Raw genomic sequence first — 21,743 nt, forward strand, 5'->3', positions numbered from 1 at the left:
TTCTATGTGAATTTGGTCAAGTCGCCCAAAAAGTTACATATTGCAGCTTTAAAGACATGCTTTGGTACTTTCCGTCCGACGCCGTCTCAACTTTGGCAGCCGCAACTGGCCCATCACGATGACGACGCAACTTCGGCAGCTGCATCTGGTCCTGATCGACCCACACTGCATTCCTGTGATCGTCCTCGAGGCCGGTGTCGTTGCGCTGCTGGTGCAGATCCCTCTGGAACTTTCATTATGCACACCTGCCCCCTATTCCCACTGATTAGTACCTGTATAAGTGTGGCCTTTGGTTTCCATTGGGCTGTCCATTATTGTTACAATGTCCGTTGGTACGTGTGAGTACCTATGCTGTGTGTTTTGGCTTTCATGCCTTTGTGGATTGCGCAGATTACGGGTCTCGTCCCTTGTGTTAATCATTGTGCGCTAGTGTTATTTATTCGAGGTACTCCTTGCTCTTTTGTTTTCGGTTTCTACCCTGTGTTCTGTTATGTGTTTGTTTGCTCTTCGTCCCCATGCCTTTGCACGGCACGGCGTAATGTGGGCTTAATAAAAAAAAGTATTACGCATTCCTGTGTCTGTCTCCCGACTCATTCATACCTACGTGACAATTATCCACAAAATCCTTAGTTTGAAAGCAACTGTTTCCCCCCACGTGGGCCAGCTTTTAGAAATTATTTCTAGCCAATGAGCTTCAGCCCCTTGCCATTTGAGGTACAACTAGCTAGATGCACACACAGTAGAGCGAGAGGGAGAGAAATGGCGTGGTGCACATATCTATAATTTTCGAGAACTACTTTTGGCTCGTGGGCGCTACTTTCAGAATTACTGGCTAAAAAGTATACTAAAGTACCGGTGAATCCCTTTAAAATGTGCAGAAAATGCTTTTCTGTGACAACTCCTGGAGCTGCTATATTTTTTTTTAAAAACACTAACTACTATGTACTCTGTGTGTGGCTGATCTGTCTGGAAGTACACATGATGTGATCTACATGTGTCTTCTCCTCCCCTGTTCTAGGTTATCCAGGCAGTGTTCTTTGGCGTGTGTGTGCTGACAGACCTGTCCAGCCTGCTGACCAAGGGAAGTGAGAGCCAGGAGCAGGAGAGGCAGCTTAGGAAGCTCATTGGCCTGAGGGACTGGATGATGGCCGTGCTGGCCTTCCCTGTTGGAGTGGTAAGTAGTAGTCACAAAACAACGCAAGGCCTAGGGCATTGGAGTCTGCTCTCAGATCTGTTTGTGGTATATCGCCAACTCAACGACCATTGGTGTATAGCACACACAGATCTGGGACTAGGATATAGCACAAAATCTGAAAGTTAGTTCAAGGAGAAATGAGCAAAAAACACTCTGTGAATGTTCTACATTGTAAATAACTGCGTTTCTTACTCTGACTGTCTAGATGCTTGAAACCACAGATCCACAACAAACAGATGCTTCCATTCTCATTGCCTTTTCAAGCATTATTCATGGGTAAAATTAAGATTTTAAAAAATGTACATATTTGAACAAACAGATGCACCCGAATTAGCGACGTAACGATTCACCCAATTCAATTGTTTAAGATGCATGTCACCAACTCAAACCTTACTAATCACCAGTTCAGTTTTTTTGCTTCATATTACATTCTTTCTAAAAAGACCTAATCTTTTGTGACAAATGATGCTTCTTCTGTTTCAGTGTTGAAATGCATGTAACTGTGCTGATCTACAAGTAATTTTGCGTGCCTAACAACACCAGACAATATCAGGAGCCTAGTCAAATTTCGCACTGTGCCCAGCTTCACGGGCTGACCAATGTGAGGCGGCCTGTTCCTGATCTTGCCCATTTGCGCGGCACCTTCAGTATTCAAATGCTAAAATGGCTTGTGTGGTATTAGGCTTTATTAGTTGTATGACAACCTGTCATTTGCTAGGTTATTGTTATCTATGAGCCATTGAAAATGGTGTTTTACCAGTAAAAAAGTTTTAAAGTAAACTACCAGAGACAACTCTCATCTGGCAATAGCCTACCTGCTGAACAGGGCTTACAATAGCTGTTATTTCGATTGCCCAAGTTCAGCAATAGTTTTGGTAGTTTTGCTTTAAACAATCGTTGTATATGTTCATTTTTAGATATATACGGTAAAGTGAATAATTTCATAACAAGCAATCACTTTTGCGAGGTGCACTGTATGGCCAAATTGAAAGAAGAGGACATCTCTGTAAATACATCTAAACGGTCAAAACCATTGAGATGGGGGTGAAATCCAAAGTTGTGCCTGACTATGTCATAGCTCATTTGTAAACAATAATTATTGATATATTACCAGTGTTGTAGTGCTATTTTTTTTAGGTGAGGAACAGCATTTTTCCTCAAAGTTTGTACCGACAGATGTAGCCAATTTAATAGCCTATCATTAAAGAAAATGCTTATGCTCCTTCGATAGCAAGGTCTGCATGTGCCCACACATATTGTCTCAAGAAAATGTTATATTTGTAATACCCTCAAACACCAAGTTAGGCATAGGCTACCTAATTTCAAAATAGGCCATCATCACTGTCCATCGTAAATTATAATTCTTCACATTTTACAAGTTTTACATTTTACTTCCAAACTGCATCCCCTGTTAATAATTTGATTGATCTCAATCAGTTTCATGTATTTAGATCTTCTTGAATTACTGTTTCATGAGTGAATTAGAGCAAATGATGTTAACAAACTATTAGCCTTTCTTGTATTTTGTTTCAATCAAACCATATGTCTATATGGCACAGTTTTGGCACATTATATTTTTTTGTCTGACTATTCAGCTTCAGCTAACCATCCTGAAATCTCATTAGAAATGAAGAGGTGTTTTTGGTGGAACAGTAAACGTTGAAGGACTATGCTATGGTATGATATCTGGTTCTGTTATGTAAAATGCGAATTCATCATTATGTGATCTTGCAAGACATTGATTCAGCTTTGATCTAACTTTACTAAATGAGCACCATTGTGAGAAGTGATGATCTTCTGTTATAATAATAATAAAATATTACTATTATTATTATTATTATTACTAAGAGATGAGAAGGACTATTAGGCGTAGGCAACAGATCTTGATGAGTGTTATTTTAAGCGATTGGAGCGCCCTTCGGGGTGCTGAAGGACAGCGCCAGGATTGCGTAATGATGTTAAAGAAGTTGAACCAACTTGTGGTGCTGAAGGATAGCGCTGCCATTTGGTTCAGGAACAACAATAATTTGCAGTAGGCCTATAGCCTAATAGGCCTGTGACTATATGGTATAGCTATTTGTAGGCTATAGCCTAATGTAAATACAAATACATATAGCTTAATATCATTACACTGTTTGCGAGGAGAGCTTTATTGTGTGTTGGCATTTTCATTGTATTGTGTACCTTACACACGGCATCATAAATAAACTTTGATTTGATTAGCTTAAACCCATGGTTACAATATACCCTATTACAGAATAAAACAGAGGTGAACTATCACTTCATAGAATTTATTTGAATAGATTAAACATGCTATCAAATAAATTGACCAAGTAGTGAACATGAACCATTACTACGTAGAATTACAGGAAATTCATTATGAAACAGCCATAAAATCAAAATGTTGGTGTGGCGTATTCATGCATCTCAATAAACTAGAAGCTTAATGCATTGTTACCTCCAACTTGGACCAATTTACAATTCACATTCCTGACTGACATTCTAAGCTAGAACAGGCCCTGCATCTCAGCTAATAGTCAATATAGGTTAAAGATCCAAAGCAGAGCTACAGCAACTTCCAGACAGGGTCCGGCTTTACAGTGGCCACTCTGGTTTGGGTGTCCTCGGCAGAATGGTACCACTGTAACCAAGTGGTCGCATATTGTTCTGGGTTCCACTGTGCAAGAGGGTTCCGCTTTTGTGAACATCAAGGCAGACACACAGTGAATTTTTTTTTTTTTTCAACGTTCTGATTGGCCAAAATGGTCAAGCCGACGGGCCTCCGCAGTGCACACACAGCCTATAGTTTTTCCTCATTCTCACCACCACCAGAGAGAAGACAGGGGAGAAACCACCATTCACCTCTAGGCTGCGATACATATTTATTTGGTTTGTCATTCTATCGTTTTTCATGGAGTTTTAGTGGTAATTAAATATAATTTATAATTCATTTTCCAGAAATAGTTTTATCAGCTCCATGTATTCTCAAATTGAAAAAAGTGAGGGCAGCACTACTCCCCTGTACATTACTAGCTCAAACACTTAATCTGCAAAAATTAATAGTTAATTAGTGGGTGATGGTAATTTCAAAACCAAAGTGGGGAGACAAAAAACAGGCTACATTGCCCCCTCTAATCTGGTAGTGGGGTGGTACAGTAGATGCCTAATCTCCTGTATGGCTCAGCTCATAGTACATGCACCATAGACAACTGGTCAACTGGTCAAACATGTAATTTGGAAATTTTGCACAGAAAATCTTTCCAGGTTTTTCTTTTTAAGAGTTATTGCATTTTTGTTTGCGAAAGAAGAAGAGTTGACAGAACTTAATTGAAGCATTCATTCTATCTTTATGACATTTATGACATTGTGGTGAGCAAAGGTTTATATCGTTTCTAGGGCAACATATGACAGAAGAGAAGCTGCATGTATCTAATTACAGTATAGACAAGTTGACTAAGAAATAGCCATACTAAAATGTCGGAAATTATAAGCAGAAACATATGCTATCTACAGTGCATTTGGAAAGTATTCAGACCCCTTCCCTTTTTCCAAATCTTGTTATGTTACAGCCTTGTAAAAAATAGATTACATTATTATTTTCCCTCATCAACACAATACCCCACAATGACTAAGCAAAAATAGATTTTTTGAAATATTTGCAAATGTATTAAAAATAAAAAACAGAAATACCATATTTACATAAGTATTCAGACCCTTTGCTATGAGACTCGAAACTGAGCTCAGGTGCATCCCGTGTCCATTGATCATCCTTGAGATGTTTCTACAAGTTGATTGGAGTCCACCTGTGGTAATTTCAATTGATTGGACATAATTTGGAAAGGCACACACCTGTATATATAAAGGTCCCACAGTTGACAGTGCATGTCACAGCAAAAACCAAGCCATGAGGTCGAAGGAGTTATCCGTAGAGCTCCGAGACAGGATTGTGTAAAGGCACAGATCTGGGCCAGGGTACCAAAAAATGTCTGTACCATTGAAGGTCCCCAAGAACACAGTAGTCTCCATCCGTCTTAAATGGAAGAAATTTGAAGACTCTTCCTAGAGCTGGCCGCCCGGCCAAACTGAGCAATCAGGGAGGTAACCAAGAACCTGATGGTCACTCTGACAGAGCTCCAGAGTTCCTCAGTGGAGGTGGGAGAACCTTAAAGAATGACAACCATCTCGGCAGCACTCCACCAATCAGGCCTTTATGGTAGAGTGGCCACTCCTCAGTGAAAGGCACATGACAGCCCGCTTTGAGGTTGCCAAAAGGCACCTAAAAGACTCTCAGACCATGAGAAACAAGATTCTCTGGTGTGATGAAACCAAGATTGAACTATTTGTCCTGAATGCCAAGCGTCAGGGACTGGGAGACTAGTCAGGATCGAGGGAAAGATGAACGGAGCAAAGTACAGCTAGATCTTTGATGAAAACCTGCTCCATGGGCTCAGGACCTCAGACTGGGGCAAAGGTTCATCTTCCAACAGCACAACAACCCTAAGCACACAGCCAACAGAGGGGTTTCGGAGGGGTTTCGGGACAAGTCTCTGAATGTCGTTGAGTGGCCCAGCCAGAGCCCGAACTTGAACATCTCTGGAGAGACCTGAAAATAGCTGTGCAGTGAAAAAAAGGAGGAAAAAAGAATAAGGCTGTAACATGTAGAAAAAATGTAGAAAAAGTCAAGTGATCTGAATACTTTCCAAATGCACTGTATATCAAAAACATCCTGCACCCCCTGTCAAAAAATAATTATGCCGTCTGACTGTAGCCTACAACGCATTTTCTATATTTTTCGGATTAGGGTCGGGTGTACATATAGTTGGGAGGTTGCCGATGGGTTATTCCATATCTCGCATTTTCCGTAATTGACACATATGCTTCGCTTTTCAACTAGCTAAAAGCTAGCTAGTTCGACTGTACAGTACTTCTGTTTGTACTACTGCATCGTAAAACAATGCACGAGTTGAAAATATTGAACGCATGCAGTACACAGAACGCACCGCAGCCTAGTGCGGCACCCCCATTCTTCCACGAGAAATTCCATCATTTGGAGCACCTCTCCAAAATCTCACATAAGTGTTCAATTGGGTTGAGATATGGTGACTGAGACGGCCATGGCATATGGTTTACATCGTTTTCATGCTCATCAAACAATTCATTGACCATTCGTGCCCTGTGGATGGGGGAATTGTCATCCTATGGGGGAATAGTATGGTAGCCAAAATAATGTCCAAAATAATGGCTTGCTCAGTATTTTTATACATGATCCTAAGCATGATGGGATGTTAATTGCTTAATTAACTCAGGAACCACACCTGTGTTGAAGCACCTGATTTCAATATACTTTGTATCCCTCATTTACTCAAATGTTTCCATTATGTTGGCAGTTACCTGTAAATGAGAAATAGAACCGAAACTCAACCGCTCCAGACCTAATAACCTATAAACAAGTGTCTGTTTTCCTCCTACCTCGCCAGACAAATGCTAGTCTTTAGTCTATATGTAGGTCAGACAAATCTAGGGTTGTCTCACACCTCGCAGGTGAAACAGCAAGGCTGGCGGAAAGGAAAAGTCCCCTAGCTAGCCTTCCGTCTGAGTTAGTGGACACTGTCAGCATTCTTTCCCTGCTGCATACCGCTGCCTGTGGCCTATCCTGGACTGCACTGTCCTCTGGGAGGGCCTTTGCATAAGCCTAGTAGGGACACCGACACACATTGTCTTGGATGCAGCACAGCCAATTTGCTTTGCAAATGCCAAGTCATCTATCTGGCTGGGTGTCATGCCGTGGCCTTGGAGGCAACGGGCAGCGAGTAGTAGCAGGACCAGAGGGCTGAGCCCTGGGAGAAAAAGGAAACACTGCATGTTTGTCTTACTTTTATATGCCCTTGTGTCCGTGATGGCCATCTGATAATTACTCGGAAAATATTTAAATTGGTTCTTTGCTGCTGCCTCTTTTCCTGTTAGCAGGGAGAGGTGATGTTTTAGTTTTATATAGTGAGGTGGTGGTGGTGAGGGGCCAGGATGCCCAGGCAGCAGGTGCTGAGGGGTTCATACAGGGATGTGAATTTATAAAGTACTGGGTAAATATTTGAATTATAGTGGAAAGGTACTGGTTGCTAGTATACAGTTTTTCTTCCAGGCCTCAAGCCAAAAGAGAGGGAAATAAATTAATTTGTAATAACTTTGGCTTAGTAACTGTGTAATAAGGAAGAACATTGCATGTCGTGTCATCATCATGATATCTATTTTTTACCATGACCTACAGTGCCTTCGGAAAGTATTCAGACCTCTTGACTTTTTCCACATTTTGTTACGTTACAGCCTTATTCTAAAATGGATTCAATTGTTTTTCTCCCTCATCAATTTACACACACTACCCCATAACGACAAAGCAACAAACAGGTTTAGACATTTTTGCTGAAATATAAATAAGAAAAAAATGTAATATAAAATGTACATAAGTATTCAGACCCTTTACTCAGTACTTTGTTGAAGCCTTGAGTCTTCTTGGGTATGACGCTACAAGCTTGGCACACCTGTACTTGAGGATTTTCTTCCATTGTTCTCTGCAGATCTTCTCAAGCTCTGTCAGGTTGGATGTGGAGCATTGCTGCACAGCTATTTTCAGGTCTCTCCAGAGATGTTCGATAGGGTTCAAGTCCGGGCTCTGGCTGGGCCACTCAAGGACATTAAGAGACCTGTCCCGAAGCCACTCCTGTGTTGCCTTGGCTGTGTGCTTAGGGTTGTTGTCCTGTTGGAAGGTGAGCCTTCACCTCAGTCTGAGGACCTGAGTGCTCTGAAGCAGATTTTCATCAAGGATCTCTCTGTACTTTGCTCCGTTCATCTTTGATTTCATCAGACCAGAGAATCTTGTTTCTCATGGTCTGAGAGTCTTTAGGTGCCTTTTGGCAAACTCCAAGCGGGTAGTCATGTGCCTTTAACTGAGGAGTGGCTTCTGTCTGGCCACACTACAATAAAGGACTGATTGTTGGAGTGCTGCAGAGATGGTTGTCCTTCTGGAAGGTTCATCCATCTCCACAGGAGAACTCTAGAGCTCAGATTTACCATCGGGTTCTTGGTCACCTCCCTGACAAAGGCTTTTCTCTCCCGATTGCTCAGTTTGGCCAGGCGGCCAGCTCTAGGAAAAGTCTTGGTGGTTCCAAACTTCTTCTTTAAGAATGATGGAGACCACTGTGTTTTTGGGGACCTACAATGCAGCAGCTATTTTTTGGTACCCTTCCCCAGATCTGTGCCTCGACACAATGCTGTCTTGAAGCTCTACAGACAATTCCTTTGACCTCATGGTTTGGTGTTTGCTCTGACATGCACTGTCAACTGTGGGACCTTACATAGACAAGTTTATGCCTATCCAAATCATGTCCAATCAATTGAATTTACCACAGGTGGACTCCATGCAAGTTGTTGAAACATCTGAAGGATGATGAATGGAAACAGAATGCACCTGAGCTCAATTTCGAGTTTCATAGAAAAGGGTCTGAATACTAATGTCAATAAGGTATCTGTTTTTTATTTTAATACATTTGCAAAAATGTCTAAACCTCTTTTCACTTTGTAATTATGGGATATTGTGTGTAGATTGATGAGGAACATTTGTAATTCATTTTAGAATAAGGCTGTAACGTGACAAAATGTGGGGAAAGTCAAGTGGTCTGAATACTTTCCGAAGGCATTGTATACTGAAATAGGGACATGCGTGTTATATACATCACAGGCCCTGCTTACCAGAGATCATGTGATGTGTGCTGTGACCTGTGTTCTTCTGCGTAGGTAGGCTTTAAGTCATGAGTCATCAGAGCAGCAGAGCGGAGAGAGAGAGACGACGCGCTGCTCCTTACATATCCTCCTAGAAACTAGGGACCAGTTGCTACACTCTTAGAAAAAACACGTACCTCTGTGTAAAGGGTTATACCTGGAACCAAAAAGGGTTCTTCATAGGGTTCACCTATGGGGACAGCTGAAGAACCCTTTTCTCGTCACCGTCACAGATCAGTGCAGTGTATGATGAGCCACTTGGCACCAGTCCCTGTCTGAGAGTTGGCCACACAGTTCAGTTTACACACCACACAATGGATGTCATGTGCACCGCAGCTAATGCCGGGAAATGAGCGCTCATTAGCGTTGATGCTTGGATAATGGTAATATGTGTGTATCTGTAGTCTGCATGCTGCTCTGGTTTGTGTGTGTGTGTGTGTATTCTCCCTGCATTGGTCAGGTGTGAATGTATCCCTGGCAGGGTCTAGCGCACCCCTCCATTCTTCCCACCTCTCCACATGATGATGAAAGAGGAGTGTGTGCCATCAGGGCACAATAGCGGGGACATTTCACATGCATCCATCTGAGGCGCAGATGGCAGACCAGGTAATTCCATCCCCCTCGGCTGGGCTGTGGATGGTTTGGCTCCTGGACAGGCCTAGAGGCCCCTTACGGGGCCAGGTGTGGTTTCCCTACGGACCCGACGATATGGAGCCCATGCAGCTAAAAAGGCTGAGGGTGTGGAAATGTGAAATGTCTAAATAAACTACCTGTGTCAGACTGAATCCATTTACTCACACTCTGCACCTCGGAGAGGAAATAAGAAATTCTGTTTCTCACTTTCGAGGGTCTGTAATAAGCTGCTCCCTCAGAGTCAATGCTCTCCATTCAGCAGGCCTGCCTGCTTGCTGTGGCCTTGTAGTTCAGCCTGTTTATTTGGCCACAGTGGCAAGAGACTTACGGGAAATCGTAGATCCAGCTAAATAATGCGAGTACAAAGCAAAACAGGATTCTGTCAAATCCCTAATCGAGGTCGATTAATGCAAATAGGTTGGGTAGTTTGGTAGGGTCGGGAGCAGTTACAACTGTCTGGATCAGAAGGATTACAGGCAGAACTGGAATTCTTTCATCGAGGAAGCTGCTCCACTCCACAGAGCTGGAACTTCAAATACCCCTTTTCAAAGCCTGTACACTCGACAGTAACATGCTTGTTTTTGCTGTGCATTTGATCTCCTCACAAGCTTACTGCTGTCCTTCTTACAGGAGGCATACAGGGCTGGTGGAGAAGCGTCGGGATAAGAGACAAGGAGCGGCGAAGAAGTCACCTCTTAGGGATTAATTATGGTATGCTGATATTAAAACATTAGCCCCAGAACTGTCGCTTCGCTTCGCCTCACCCGGCATGGCAGGCTTTATTGCTAGCTCGCCTCGGTGTTAGTCGGAGAGTGCCAGGCAACCTGGATGAAGGAGATAGCTAGTGCTCAGGTCAGAGGCTGACATCTTTATGCTCCAGCACTGGTCCTTAGAGGGGCAGACTGTGGGGGCAGCAGGGTCAAGCTCAACCCAGGCCAAGCAGGAAACCTCAGAGAGAGACAAGAGAAGAGCCAGGCCACAGAACCAGTGGATTTCCTGGGTATATGATGACCTGAGGTGAATGGCGTGTCCAGAGGGCATAAGACAAGGGCGGAAAATGGTCTGGAAAACCCCAATAGACCATTACATTGCCTGTCAAATTATGAACATACTGTATTTGACTGAAAATATAATGTACTTAGATTTGTATTTTTATTACACTCATAGCTATTATGCAAATCTCTTTTGTGGATAGCTTGACCTATATTATCTTGGGATAACATGGGCAGCATGTAAACATTCATGGTTATTTGACCCCCTGGGCCAAAAGCTTCTCCTGCTCTCTGTGATATACATCCAAGTGGGCATACGACCTGATAAAGACATATTTTTCTGGTTGAAATCTGGTCGGGACGTCTATAACTCGATCACAACCAGATTAAGACCTCTTTTCCATGATGTCTTTTTGACGTCATGAAAAATAAATATTGTTCTTCATTGAAATCTGATTGAACAACTAATCAGTTATCTTAATGCTACTCAATTAATAGACACCAATCTATATAAATATGCACAGTGCATTCGGAAAGTATTCAGACCCCTTGACTATTTCTGCATTTTGTTAAGTTACAGCCTTATTCTAAAATGGATTCAATTGATGTTTTCCCTCACCAATCTACACATAATGGAAAAACTAAAACTGTTTTTTAGAAATTTTAGCAAAATGTATAACCCTCCATTTACATAAGTATTCAGACCCTTTACTCAGTACTTTGTTGAAATACCTTTGGCAGCGATTACAACCTTGAGTCTTCTTGGGTATGATGCTTGGCACACCTGTATTTGGGGAGTTTCTCCCATTCTTCTCTGCAGCTCCTCTCAAGCTCTGTCAGGTTGGATGGGTAGCATTGCTGCACAGCCATTTCTCTCCATAGCCATTTCTCTCCAGATCCATTTCTCTCCAGGTCTCTCCAGATGTTCGACCGGGTTCAAGTCCGGGCTCTGGCTGGGCCACTCAAGGACATTAAGAGACTTGTCCCAAAGCCACTCCTGCATTGCCTTGGGTGTGAGCAAGGGGTTGCTGTCCTGTTGGAAGGTGAACCTTAGCCCCAGTCTGAGGACCTGAGTGCTCTGGAGCAGGTTTTCATCAAGGATCTCTCTCTGTACTTTGCTCCGTTCATCTTTCCCTCAATCCTGACTAGTCTCCCTGCTGCTGCAAAACATGCCCACAGCATGACGCTACCACCACCATGCTTCACCGAAGGGATTGTGCCAGGTTTCTTCCAGACGTGACGCTTGGTATTCAGGCCAAAGAGTTCAACCTTGGTTTCATCAGACCAGAGAATCTTGTTTCTCATGGACTGAGAGTCTTTAGGTGCCTTTTGGCAAACTCCAAGCGGGTAGTAATGTGCCTTTAACTGAGGAGTGGCTTCTGTCCTTCCACACTACAATAAAGGCCTGATTGGTGGAGTACTGCAGAGATGGTTGTCCTTCTGGAAGGTTCATCTCCACGGAAGAACTCTGGAACTCTGTCAGATTCACCATCAGGTTCTTGGTCACCTCCCTGATCAAGGCCCTTCTCCCCGATTACTCAGTTTGGCCGGGCGGCCAGCTCTAGGAAGAGTCTTGGTGGTTCCAAACGTATTCTATTTTAGAATGATGGAGGCCACTGTGTTCTTGGTGACATTCAATGCAGCAAACATTTTTTGGTACCCTTCCCCAGATCTGTGCCTCGACACAATCATGTCTCGGAGCTCTATGGACAATTCCTTCGACCTCATGGCTTGGTTTTTGCTCTGACATGCACTGTCAACTGTGGAACCTTATATAGACAAGTTTGTGCCTTTACAAATCATGTCCAATCAATTGAATTAACCACAGGTGGACTCGATGTAAGTTGTAGAAACATGTTTTGTCATTTATGGGGTGTTTAATTTAATACATTTTAGAATAAGGCTTTAATGTAACAAAATGTGAAAAGTCAAGGGGTCTGAATACTTTCTTAATGCACTGTACATACTGTAGTGTTTGGGATCATTCACCCATTGGATATAAGACACTAGAACCATTAAAATGATTGAAATTGGAGTAAATGTTCTTTTTCAGCAGGGTTTGCATGATTCAGCTTAAAACATTTGGCAAACGACAGCTGGCAGAGCGCACCAAAGCGGGTTAAGGTCTCATGGCATACTGGACCCAGTCAACACGTTGGGCTCGTGCCTATTCCATTTGAGACTTGAAGGACTCGGCATGGACTTGGGGGGACTTCGTACGGATGAGCTTTTCCCGCGTCAGGCCGAATCATATCACTCTGGGCTCCGGCTAATGGTACTCGAGCCGAGCCCATTTCAGTTTACCCGGGCCGATTCACTTTTTCAGGAGTAGGGCAATTTAAGGTTTTTATTCGGCAAGGGATGAAATACCAATATAAAAAAAATATTAAAAAATATATATATTTCACCTCCAAGTCATCGAATTTTCTAGGTCATACAATTTGTGTCAGTCTCTGCGGTCCTATAGCTATCAGAGATGGTCCCTAATTTAGAGAATATCCAATCCTATAAATGCTTTTGCTTTTACTAAAGGCTATGGCAGCTTTTGTTTTACAGTCCACCCAATTAAAAAGTGCTCATTCCTTTCCATAACATTGTTTCTAGGTTACCAGCATATAAGATATACGTGCACAATAATAACTTTACAAACATTATCTGCTAACTTGCTGTGTGTGTTGGCTTCTATGGTCATCTTTTGTCTGTGTTAGCTAATTGCACTGTTTATTGTGCTGCACATGTTCTTCTGTTCCACTGTATGCCATTTTGATGTTCTATTATGACTAACAAAAAAAGATCTGAATTTAACAAATAACACACAGGCCTATTTTTTTCAATATCCTACTACAATTTACCAGGATTGACAAAATCCTATTTTTATCGCATTTATTTTAATCACTAATTAGTCAAACATGATTGCACCTGAATTTGATCCTGAAAATATGACTATAATATTTTCCCTTAAAGCTTTTAAGCAATAAACATAATGCAGGCGGTAATTGTATTTTAATTTCAGTGGCTAAATAAGGAGGTAGGCATATCAGTTCCAGCTGAAACTTGGATTGGAATCTGTGCTTCATGTGCAGCAATAGATCTCTCCGGGCAGCGGGCAGCCTGCTTGCTTCAGCATTCCATAAAGCCGTTGGGACAGAGCACCGGGTAGGCTACACAACAACACAGCTGGAAAAGAATGACAGTTTCTCAATGTACACCAAAAATATATATATTTGACTGCTAAGTGGTAGTCCCTGTTCTCCGGCATTCTTGTTTTACTGCTGTAAGTAAAGCGGTGGTTTGTTGGGGAAAAGAACGTCAAGGAAAGGTTCGCTAGCTAGCTAACTTTAGCTAACTAACGTTATCTCTCTGGCTAACCCTCCGTTGACATGGTAAGTTTTCATTTTGATAAATGTTTAGTTAATGACAGTAAATGTGCGTGTGTGTGTGTTCTCTGTGTGAGAGAGTGTGTGTGTGTTCTCTGTGTGAGAGAGTGTGTGTGTGTTCTCTGTGTGAGAGAGTGTGTGTGTGTGTGTTCTCTGTGTGAGAGAGTGTGTGTGTGTGAGTGAGAGAGATGATGATGATCACAATAACTTATAGAAAATATAGTTGTCATGTCAACATTGTGACATGCTAGCTGTGTGTGTGTGTGAGAGAGAGAGAGAGAGAGAGCGCGCGAGATGGTTGATGAGTACACATATAAGAAACATTGATTGTGTGTGTGAGACATTGCAAGCTAGTCTAATTCTTGAAATGTGTACCCCCCCATATGGATTAAAAAAAATTCTTGATTCATCAGAGATCCTTGTATTTTTGTGTATTTTGTATTTGACAATACGATACATTTTGCTATACCTGCTCCCCCTCAACACTCATTCACATGTTGCACCTGTCAACTGCCTTTTTCAATTCTTGATTCTCTTTTTTTGCGGAAATCTTCACACTGGGCACACACTAGTTGAATCAATGTTGATTCCACATCTTTGAAATGAAATTACGTTGAACCAGCGTGGGATAGACGTTGGATTAACGTCTGCTCCCAGTGGGGTCCAACTTGGATGGAAGGGTAGAGGTGGTAACAAAGGAAAGAAGTACAGAAGTTACCCAGCCTGCTGACTAAGCCATTTAAATAGCCTATCTCTCGCTCTCCATCTGTCTGCCTGACTGCCAGATTGCTGTGAGGCAACATAGTCAATGTACTTGCTAGGCTAAGTCTAACTTAGTGAAGACCTTAGGCAATGGTTAATCATGATTTGTCTCGGTCTTTAAAGTTCCTGAAACATGTCAATGACATGATGCACGGCTTCTACACCAGTGCTTGGCCACACACTCAGTTACCAGTGACCTATTCTACTACATCCCAGGGATAGGAGAGAGCAGACCAACCCGTCTTTAAATCCATAGTCATTGACAGTTTTGTGTGGAAAATGTTGTTTTTGTCTATTTGATACTCTGATATTCAATGTGTATTGATTCCTACTAATCAGCTTTGTAAGAGCTAGGTTTGTACTAGCTATGCTGATGATCGTTAACATTTTTCCATTAAATCACTGAGACTGGATTCCCCAAGAGACATGCTATTCAGCTGCCCATGATTGCCTGAGTAAGTAGATCCAAATTGCTGTCAGTAGATCAAATTGGAATAGCACCACTTCTAATAATAGAAGTTTGTAAAGCATATAAAATCCTATTTTAACTCACTTTTTTTTTTCAGGTGCAAAACCGTTGTTCTGATTCAAGAGATACCTACCTCCCTTGGTGAGTCATGTGAAGTTTCTACCATTTCTCTCTTCCTCATTCTTAAAACATTTAGAGATATTATCCAACTACTGTTACATTTTTCAATCCTTTTTCTTAAAATGTTTCAGATGATGACCAAAGAATTAATGTTCCACTTCAATATAAGGGCTAGAGGAGCAAGCATGCCTTTGCTACCACTAGTGTGTGCTCTTCATTGTAGTTGGTAAGTAAATATGAGCAGTTGAGACATTTGACATAAACAACAGCTAGATTTACTTCAGATTTTCATGTGAATATTCACAAATACACATAAAAACAATATGCACATTTTCTAAACAGAGTTGAGTTTCCATCCAATTGACTTTTTGGTGATGAATGGCTGTGCGTGATGACGTAGTAAACATAACATTTGCGGTTAAATTCCCTTGTACCGAATAAGAAATACAAGTTAAATGGGTTTCCGTTGCATTTTCAACTCTACTGATGGTTTTCTCACAACAAATGTTGCGTTACATCGTGAATGTGCCCACTTTAGTCTTGGCATGTGCACTCAAGCCAACAGCTGGCAGATACAATGTGGGCAGGCTAACTACAGTGCCTTCAGAAAGTATTCACACCCCTTGACTTTTTCCACATTTTGTTGTGTTACAGCCTGAATTTAAAATGGATTAAATGTAGATGTCGTTTTTGCACTGGCCTACAAACACTACACCCCATAATGTCAAAGTATAATTTTTTTTTTCAAAAGTTTTACAAATGAAAAGCTGAAATGTCTTAAGTCAATAAGTATTAAACCCCTTTGATATAGCAAGCCTAAATGAGTTCAGGAGTAAAAATGTGCTTAACAAGAATAATATGTTGCATGGATTCACCTTGTGCAAAAATGGTGCTTAAAATGATTTATGAATGACTACCTCACCTATGTACCTCACACACAGAATTATCTGTAAGGTCCCTCAATCGAGCAGTGAATTTCAAATACAGACTTAACCAGAGACCAGGGAAGTTGTCCAATGCCTTGCAAATAATTGCACCTATTGGTAGATGGTTAAAAAAAATGAATATCCCTTTGAGCATGGTGAAGTTATTAATTACACTTTGGATGGTGTATAAATACACCCAGGCACTACAAAGATACAGGCATCCTTCCTAACTCAAGTTGTCGGAGAGGAAGGAAACCACTCAGGGATTTCACCATGACAGTTACAGAGTTTAATGGCTGTGATAGGAGAAAACTGAGGATGGAACAACATTGTAGTTACTCCACAATACTAACCTAAATGACAGAGTGAAAAGAAGGAAGCCTGTACAGAATAAAACATATTCCAAAACATACATCCTGATTGCAATATGGCACTAAAGTAATACTGCAAAAAAAATGTGGCAAAGCAATTAACTTTTTGTCCTGAATACAAGAGTTATGTTTGGGGCAAATACAACACATTACTGATTACCATTCTCCATATTTTCAAGCATAGTGGTGACTGCTTCATGTTTTGGGTATGCTTGTAATCGTTAAGGACTGGGGAGTTTTTCAGGATAAAAAAATTAACGGAATGGAGCTAAGCACAGGAAAAATCCTAGAGGAAAACCTGGTTCAGTCTGCTTTCCACCAGACACTGGGAGATGAATGAATTCGCCTTTCAGCAGAACAATAACCTAAAACACAAGGCCAAATCTACAATGGAGTTGCTTACCAAGAAGACAGTGAATGTTACTGAGTGTCCGAGTTACAATTTTCAGTTAAATCTACTTGAAAATCTGTGGCAAGACCTTAAAATGGTTGTATAGCAATGATCAACAACCAATTTGACAGAGCTTGAAGAATTTTGAAAAGAATAATGGGCAAATGTTTCACAATCCAGGTGTGGAAATCTCTTACAGACAGAAAGACTCACATCTGTAATCGCTACAAAAGGTGCTTCTACAAAGTATTGACTCAGGGGTGTGAATACTTACAGTATGTAAATGATACAGTATTTTTTTCAAACTTGTACTTTACTTGCATAAAAAGGTTGGATGGAAACCAATGTTAATGAAACATTTTTTGTAGATTCTGACTGTTGAAGATAGTTTTACTGTGTATTACTGTTCTGTCATATCCTGCATGCCCACATTATGCCAAATCGTTCATTTATTTTCTTATCTTTTTATGCTTACAGTAAGTGTCATGAAAAGTCAGAACACTCAGGAGGTTGTGTTACGGGCTCTCTGGAAAGTCCTAAAATGTGCCCCTGACTGTCGTGGTGGAGGAGGACACAAAGTATGTACCATGAGTATACAAAATATTAGGAACACCTTCCCATATATTGAGTTGCACCCCCTGTGAGGCCCCGGTTAGTTGAGGTAATATGTACATGTAGGTAGAGTTTTTAAAGTGACTATGCATAGATGATAACAACAGAGTAGCAGCAATGTAAATAGTCTGGGTAGCCATTTGATTAGGTGTTCAGGAGTCTTATGGCTTGGGAGTAGAAGCTGTTTAGAAGCCTCTTGGAACCTAGACTTGGCGCTCCGGTACCGCTTGCCGTGCGGTAGAAGAGAGAACAGTCTATGACTAGGGTGGCTGGAGTCTTTGACCATTTTTAGGGCCTTCCTCTGATACTGCCTGATATAGAGGTCCTGGATGGCAGGAAGCTTGGCCCCAGTGATGTACTGGGCCGTTCGCACTAACCTCTGTAGTGCCTTGCGGTCAGAGGCCAAGCAGTTTCCATACCAGGCAGTGATGCAACTAGTCAGGATGCTCTCGATGGTGCAGCTGTAGAACCTTTTGAGGATTTGAGGACCCATGCCAAATCATCAGGAAGTCCAGGATCCAGTTGCAGAGGGAGGTGTTTAGTTCCAGGGTCTGAGCTTGATGAGCTTTGAGGGAACTATGGTATTGAATGCTGAGCTGTAGTCAATGAATAGCATTCTCACATAGGTGTTCCTTTTGTCCAGGTGGGAAAGGGCACTGTGGAGTGCAATAGAGATTGCATCATCTGTGGATCTGTTGGCGCGGTATGCAAATTGGAGTGGGTCTAGGGTTTCTGGTATAATGGTGTTGATGTGAGCCATGACTAGCCTTTCAAAGCACTTCATGGCTACAGACGTAAGAGCTACGGGTCGGTAGTCATTTAGGCAGGTTACCTTAGTGTTCTTGGGCACAGGCACTATTGTGGTCTGCTTAAAACATGTTGGTATTACAGACTCGGACAGGGAGAGGTTGAAAATGTCAGTGAAGACACTTGCCAGTTGGTCAGCGCATGCTCGGAGTACACGTCCTGGTAATCCGTCTGGCCCTGCGGCCTTGTGAATGTTGACCTGTTTAAAGGTATTACTCACATCGGCTGTGATCACACAGTCTTCTGGAACAGCTGGTGCTATCATGCATGCTTTAGTGTTATTTGCCTCGAAGCGAGCATAGAAGTAGTTTAGCCCGTCTGGTAGGCTTGTGTCACTGGGCAGCTCTCGGCTGTGCTTCCCTTTAGTCAGAGCATCACAACTTTACATCACATTCAGAGGCACTTCAATCTTTTTGTCTTGCCCATTCACCCTCGGAATAGCACACATGCACAATCCATTTCTCAATTGTCTTAAGGCTTAAACATCCTCCTTTAATCTGTCTCCTCCCCTTCATCTACACTGATTGAAGTGGATTTAACAGGTGTTATCAATAAGGGATCATTGCTTTCAGATGGATTCATCTGGTCAGGCTATGTCATGGAAAGAGCAGATGTTCCTAATGTTTTGTACAAGTTGCTCTTTTTTGAAGACACCTCTAATCTATAACTGCCACAAATGTCTTCAACTCGTACCATGGAAATACATTTAGTCAGCTGAGTTCAAAGTTTCTTCAGGAATGTTATTTTCTAGTTTTCTTTAAAATCTCAAATTGATAAAGTTGTGATGCACTGATTCTGTTCATTGCAGATCTGACACATCACACGACTCTTCAAGGCCACTACGCTCCAGATCGTCTTCTGTGCTCAGAGGTCCTTCATGAGGATCTACCCCATCACACCACTCTTATTAATCATGAATAAAATAAAAACAATGAGCCTTTATACACTGTGTCCCAGTCTTTCTATGTATGTAATGTCTGTGGGTGAATTATGAAACAATTACTGTATGCAGATGTGCAAAATGTTTTGATGTATATTCGTTTTTGCCATTGCTTGATATATTTTAAATGTAAGAATATGTTGCATATTGAAACATTAATTGGTGCCTATAGAAACTCATAGAAATGTAATGAACCATGTATTCAATATCAAACTTCATCCTCTGCAATACGTGTTACAGTAGGTAATAAGCTGTAATCAGGTGGTCATTCAGGTTATGATATCTTAACTATGACCAGTATATACAGTGCCTTCAGAAAGTATTCATACCTCTTGACTTTTCCACATTTTGTTCAAATCCTCACTTATCTACGCACAAAACCCTGTTAATGACAAAGTGAAAACATGTTGATAGAAATGTTTGCAAATTGATTGAAAATTAAATACAAAAATACCTCATTTACATAAGTATTCACACCCCTGGGTAAGTCTAAGAGCTTTGCACATCTGGATTGTACAATGTTTGCACATTATTTTCTTCAAGCTCTGTCAAGTTGCCATAGATTTTCAAAACGATTTATGTCAAAACTGCAACTAGGCCACTTAGGAACATTCAATGTCATCTTGGTAAGCAACTCCAGTGTATATTTGGCTTCGTGTTTTGTCCTGCTGAAAGGTGAATTTGTCTCTCCGTGTCTGTTGGAAAGCAGACTGAACCAGGTTTTCCTCTAGGATTTTGCCTGTACTATTCCGTCTCGTCTTTGCCGATGACAAGCATACCCATAACATGATGCAGCCACCACCAGGCTTGAAAATATGAAGAGTGGTACTCAGTGATGTGATTTGCCACAAACGTAATGCTTTGTATTCAGGACATAAAATGTATTTCTTTGCCACATTTTTTGCAGCTTTACTTCAGTGCCCTATTACAAACATTGAATATTACAAACATAATGAATATGTTTATTCTGTACAGGCTTCCTTCTGTTCACTCTGTCATTTAGGTTAGTATTGTGGAGTAACTTACATTGTTGTTGATTCATACTCAGAGTTTAATGGCTGTGATAGTAGAAAACTGACTGTTTTAATGTCACCATCATGGTGAAATCCCTGAGCAGTTTCCTTCCTCTGAGTTAGGAAGGACGCCGTATCTTTGTAGTGACTGGGTGTATTGATAAACCATCCAAAGTGTAATTAATAGCCACCATGCTTTTTTTATCCATCTACCAATAGGTGCCCTTCTTTGCGAAGCATTGGAAAACCTCCCTGGTCTTTGTGGTAGAATCTGTGTTTGAAATTCACTGCTCGGCTGAATTTATAGATAATTGTATGTGTGGGCTACAGCGATGAGGTATTATGTGACTTGTTAAGAAGCTGTGTACTCCTGAACTTATTTAGGCTTGCCATAACAAAGGGGTTGAATAATTATTGACTCAATACATTTCAGCTTTCCTTTTTAAATGTTTTTATTTACCATAATTCTACTTTGACGTTATAGGGTATTGTGTGTAAGTCATTAACACAACATAAAAATTCAGGCTGTAACACAAAAAAAGTCAAGGGGTGTGAATACTTCCTGAAGGCACTGTAATATAGCCCATCATATAGTGGTCACAATTATGATCCACTTGTCATATGGTGGTCAGTAAAAATTACATTTTTTTTGTTCAACCAGTTTGCGACCAGAATAAGTTTTCTTAAAATATAATAATTTTGACATCTTTTCAACCAGGTTTTGCCCACTGGGATATAGGGTGATATACTGTATGACAGTGCCTAGCTGGATGGTGTGAGCCATGACATGGCTCAGGGTGCTGTACATTTAGGTGTGTAATGGTATGTGTGTCACCTATTTATAGACTCGCCACGCATTGTTTCAATATTCAATCATAGTATTTCCACGTCAACCAATATGCTTATGTGAAGTGCAGTGAAATCTAACTTTGAATTAATCCTAAACATTATTTTTTGATGAATGGGTTTTCTGAGAAATGTAAGCTCTATTGCGGTCTTACATAAACATTTTATCTTCTCTATGTGGATTATCTGTTTGATTGTTTATCTTTGTGATTCATGATTGTTTGATAGTTAATCTTCTTTTCATGTAACTGATGTCATCACTGTCTCTACTCTCTTTGTCCTCACTATGTCACTCTATGTCCTTACTACGTCTCTCTATGTCCTTACTATGTCTCTCTATGTCCTTACTATGTCTCTCTATGTCCTCACTGTCTCTATGTCCTCACTATGTCTCCTATGTCCTCACTATATAGCCTATATCCTCACAGTCTCTTATATCCTCACCTTGAATCCTATATCCTCACTATGAATCCTATATACTCACTATGTCCTCGCTATGTCTCCTATGTCTTCGCT

The 21,743-nt window shown here is 41.3% G+C and overlaps 1 protein-coding gene across 13 annotated transcripts in view; it reads left to right on the forward strand.

Annotated features, from left to right (window-relative positions):
- The window catches only part of LOC110522246 (androgen-induced gene 1 protein), a 57,956-nt gene that overhangs the window by 12,414 nt on the left and 23,799 nt on the right, over positions 1-21,743 (forward strand). For 2 of the 13 annotated variants that reach the window (XM_090233461.1, XM_090233466.1), the window contains exons 1-2: positions 14,598-15,342; positions 15,453-15,547. Coding sequence is in view for 5 of the 13 variants with exons in the window: in XM_090233468.1 (XP_090089594.1) it covers positions 1,019-1,174; positions 1,401-1,475 (231 nt within the window). In the remaining 8 variants the exon portion in view is untranslated. Of the gene's footprint in view, positions 1-1,018; positions 1,175-1,400; positions 1,584-13,584; positions 13,977-14,597; positions 15,343-15,452; positions 15,548-17,486; positions 17,588-19,236; positions 21,204-21,743 lie in introns of those variants that run through there. The other 11 variants (XR_002473275.3, XM_021600478.3, XM_090233465.1 and 8 more) reach the window with 10 other exon arrangements.

Source organism: Oncorhynchus mykiss, chromosome 4 (assembly GCF_057628025.1).
Source record: "Oncorhynchus mykiss isolate SJ-2025 chromosome 4, ASM5762802v1, whole genome shotgun sequence".
Taxonomy (NCBI): domain Eukaryota; kingdom Metazoa; phylum Chordata; class Actinopteri; order Salmoniformes; family Salmonidae; genus Oncorhynchus; species Oncorhynchus mykiss.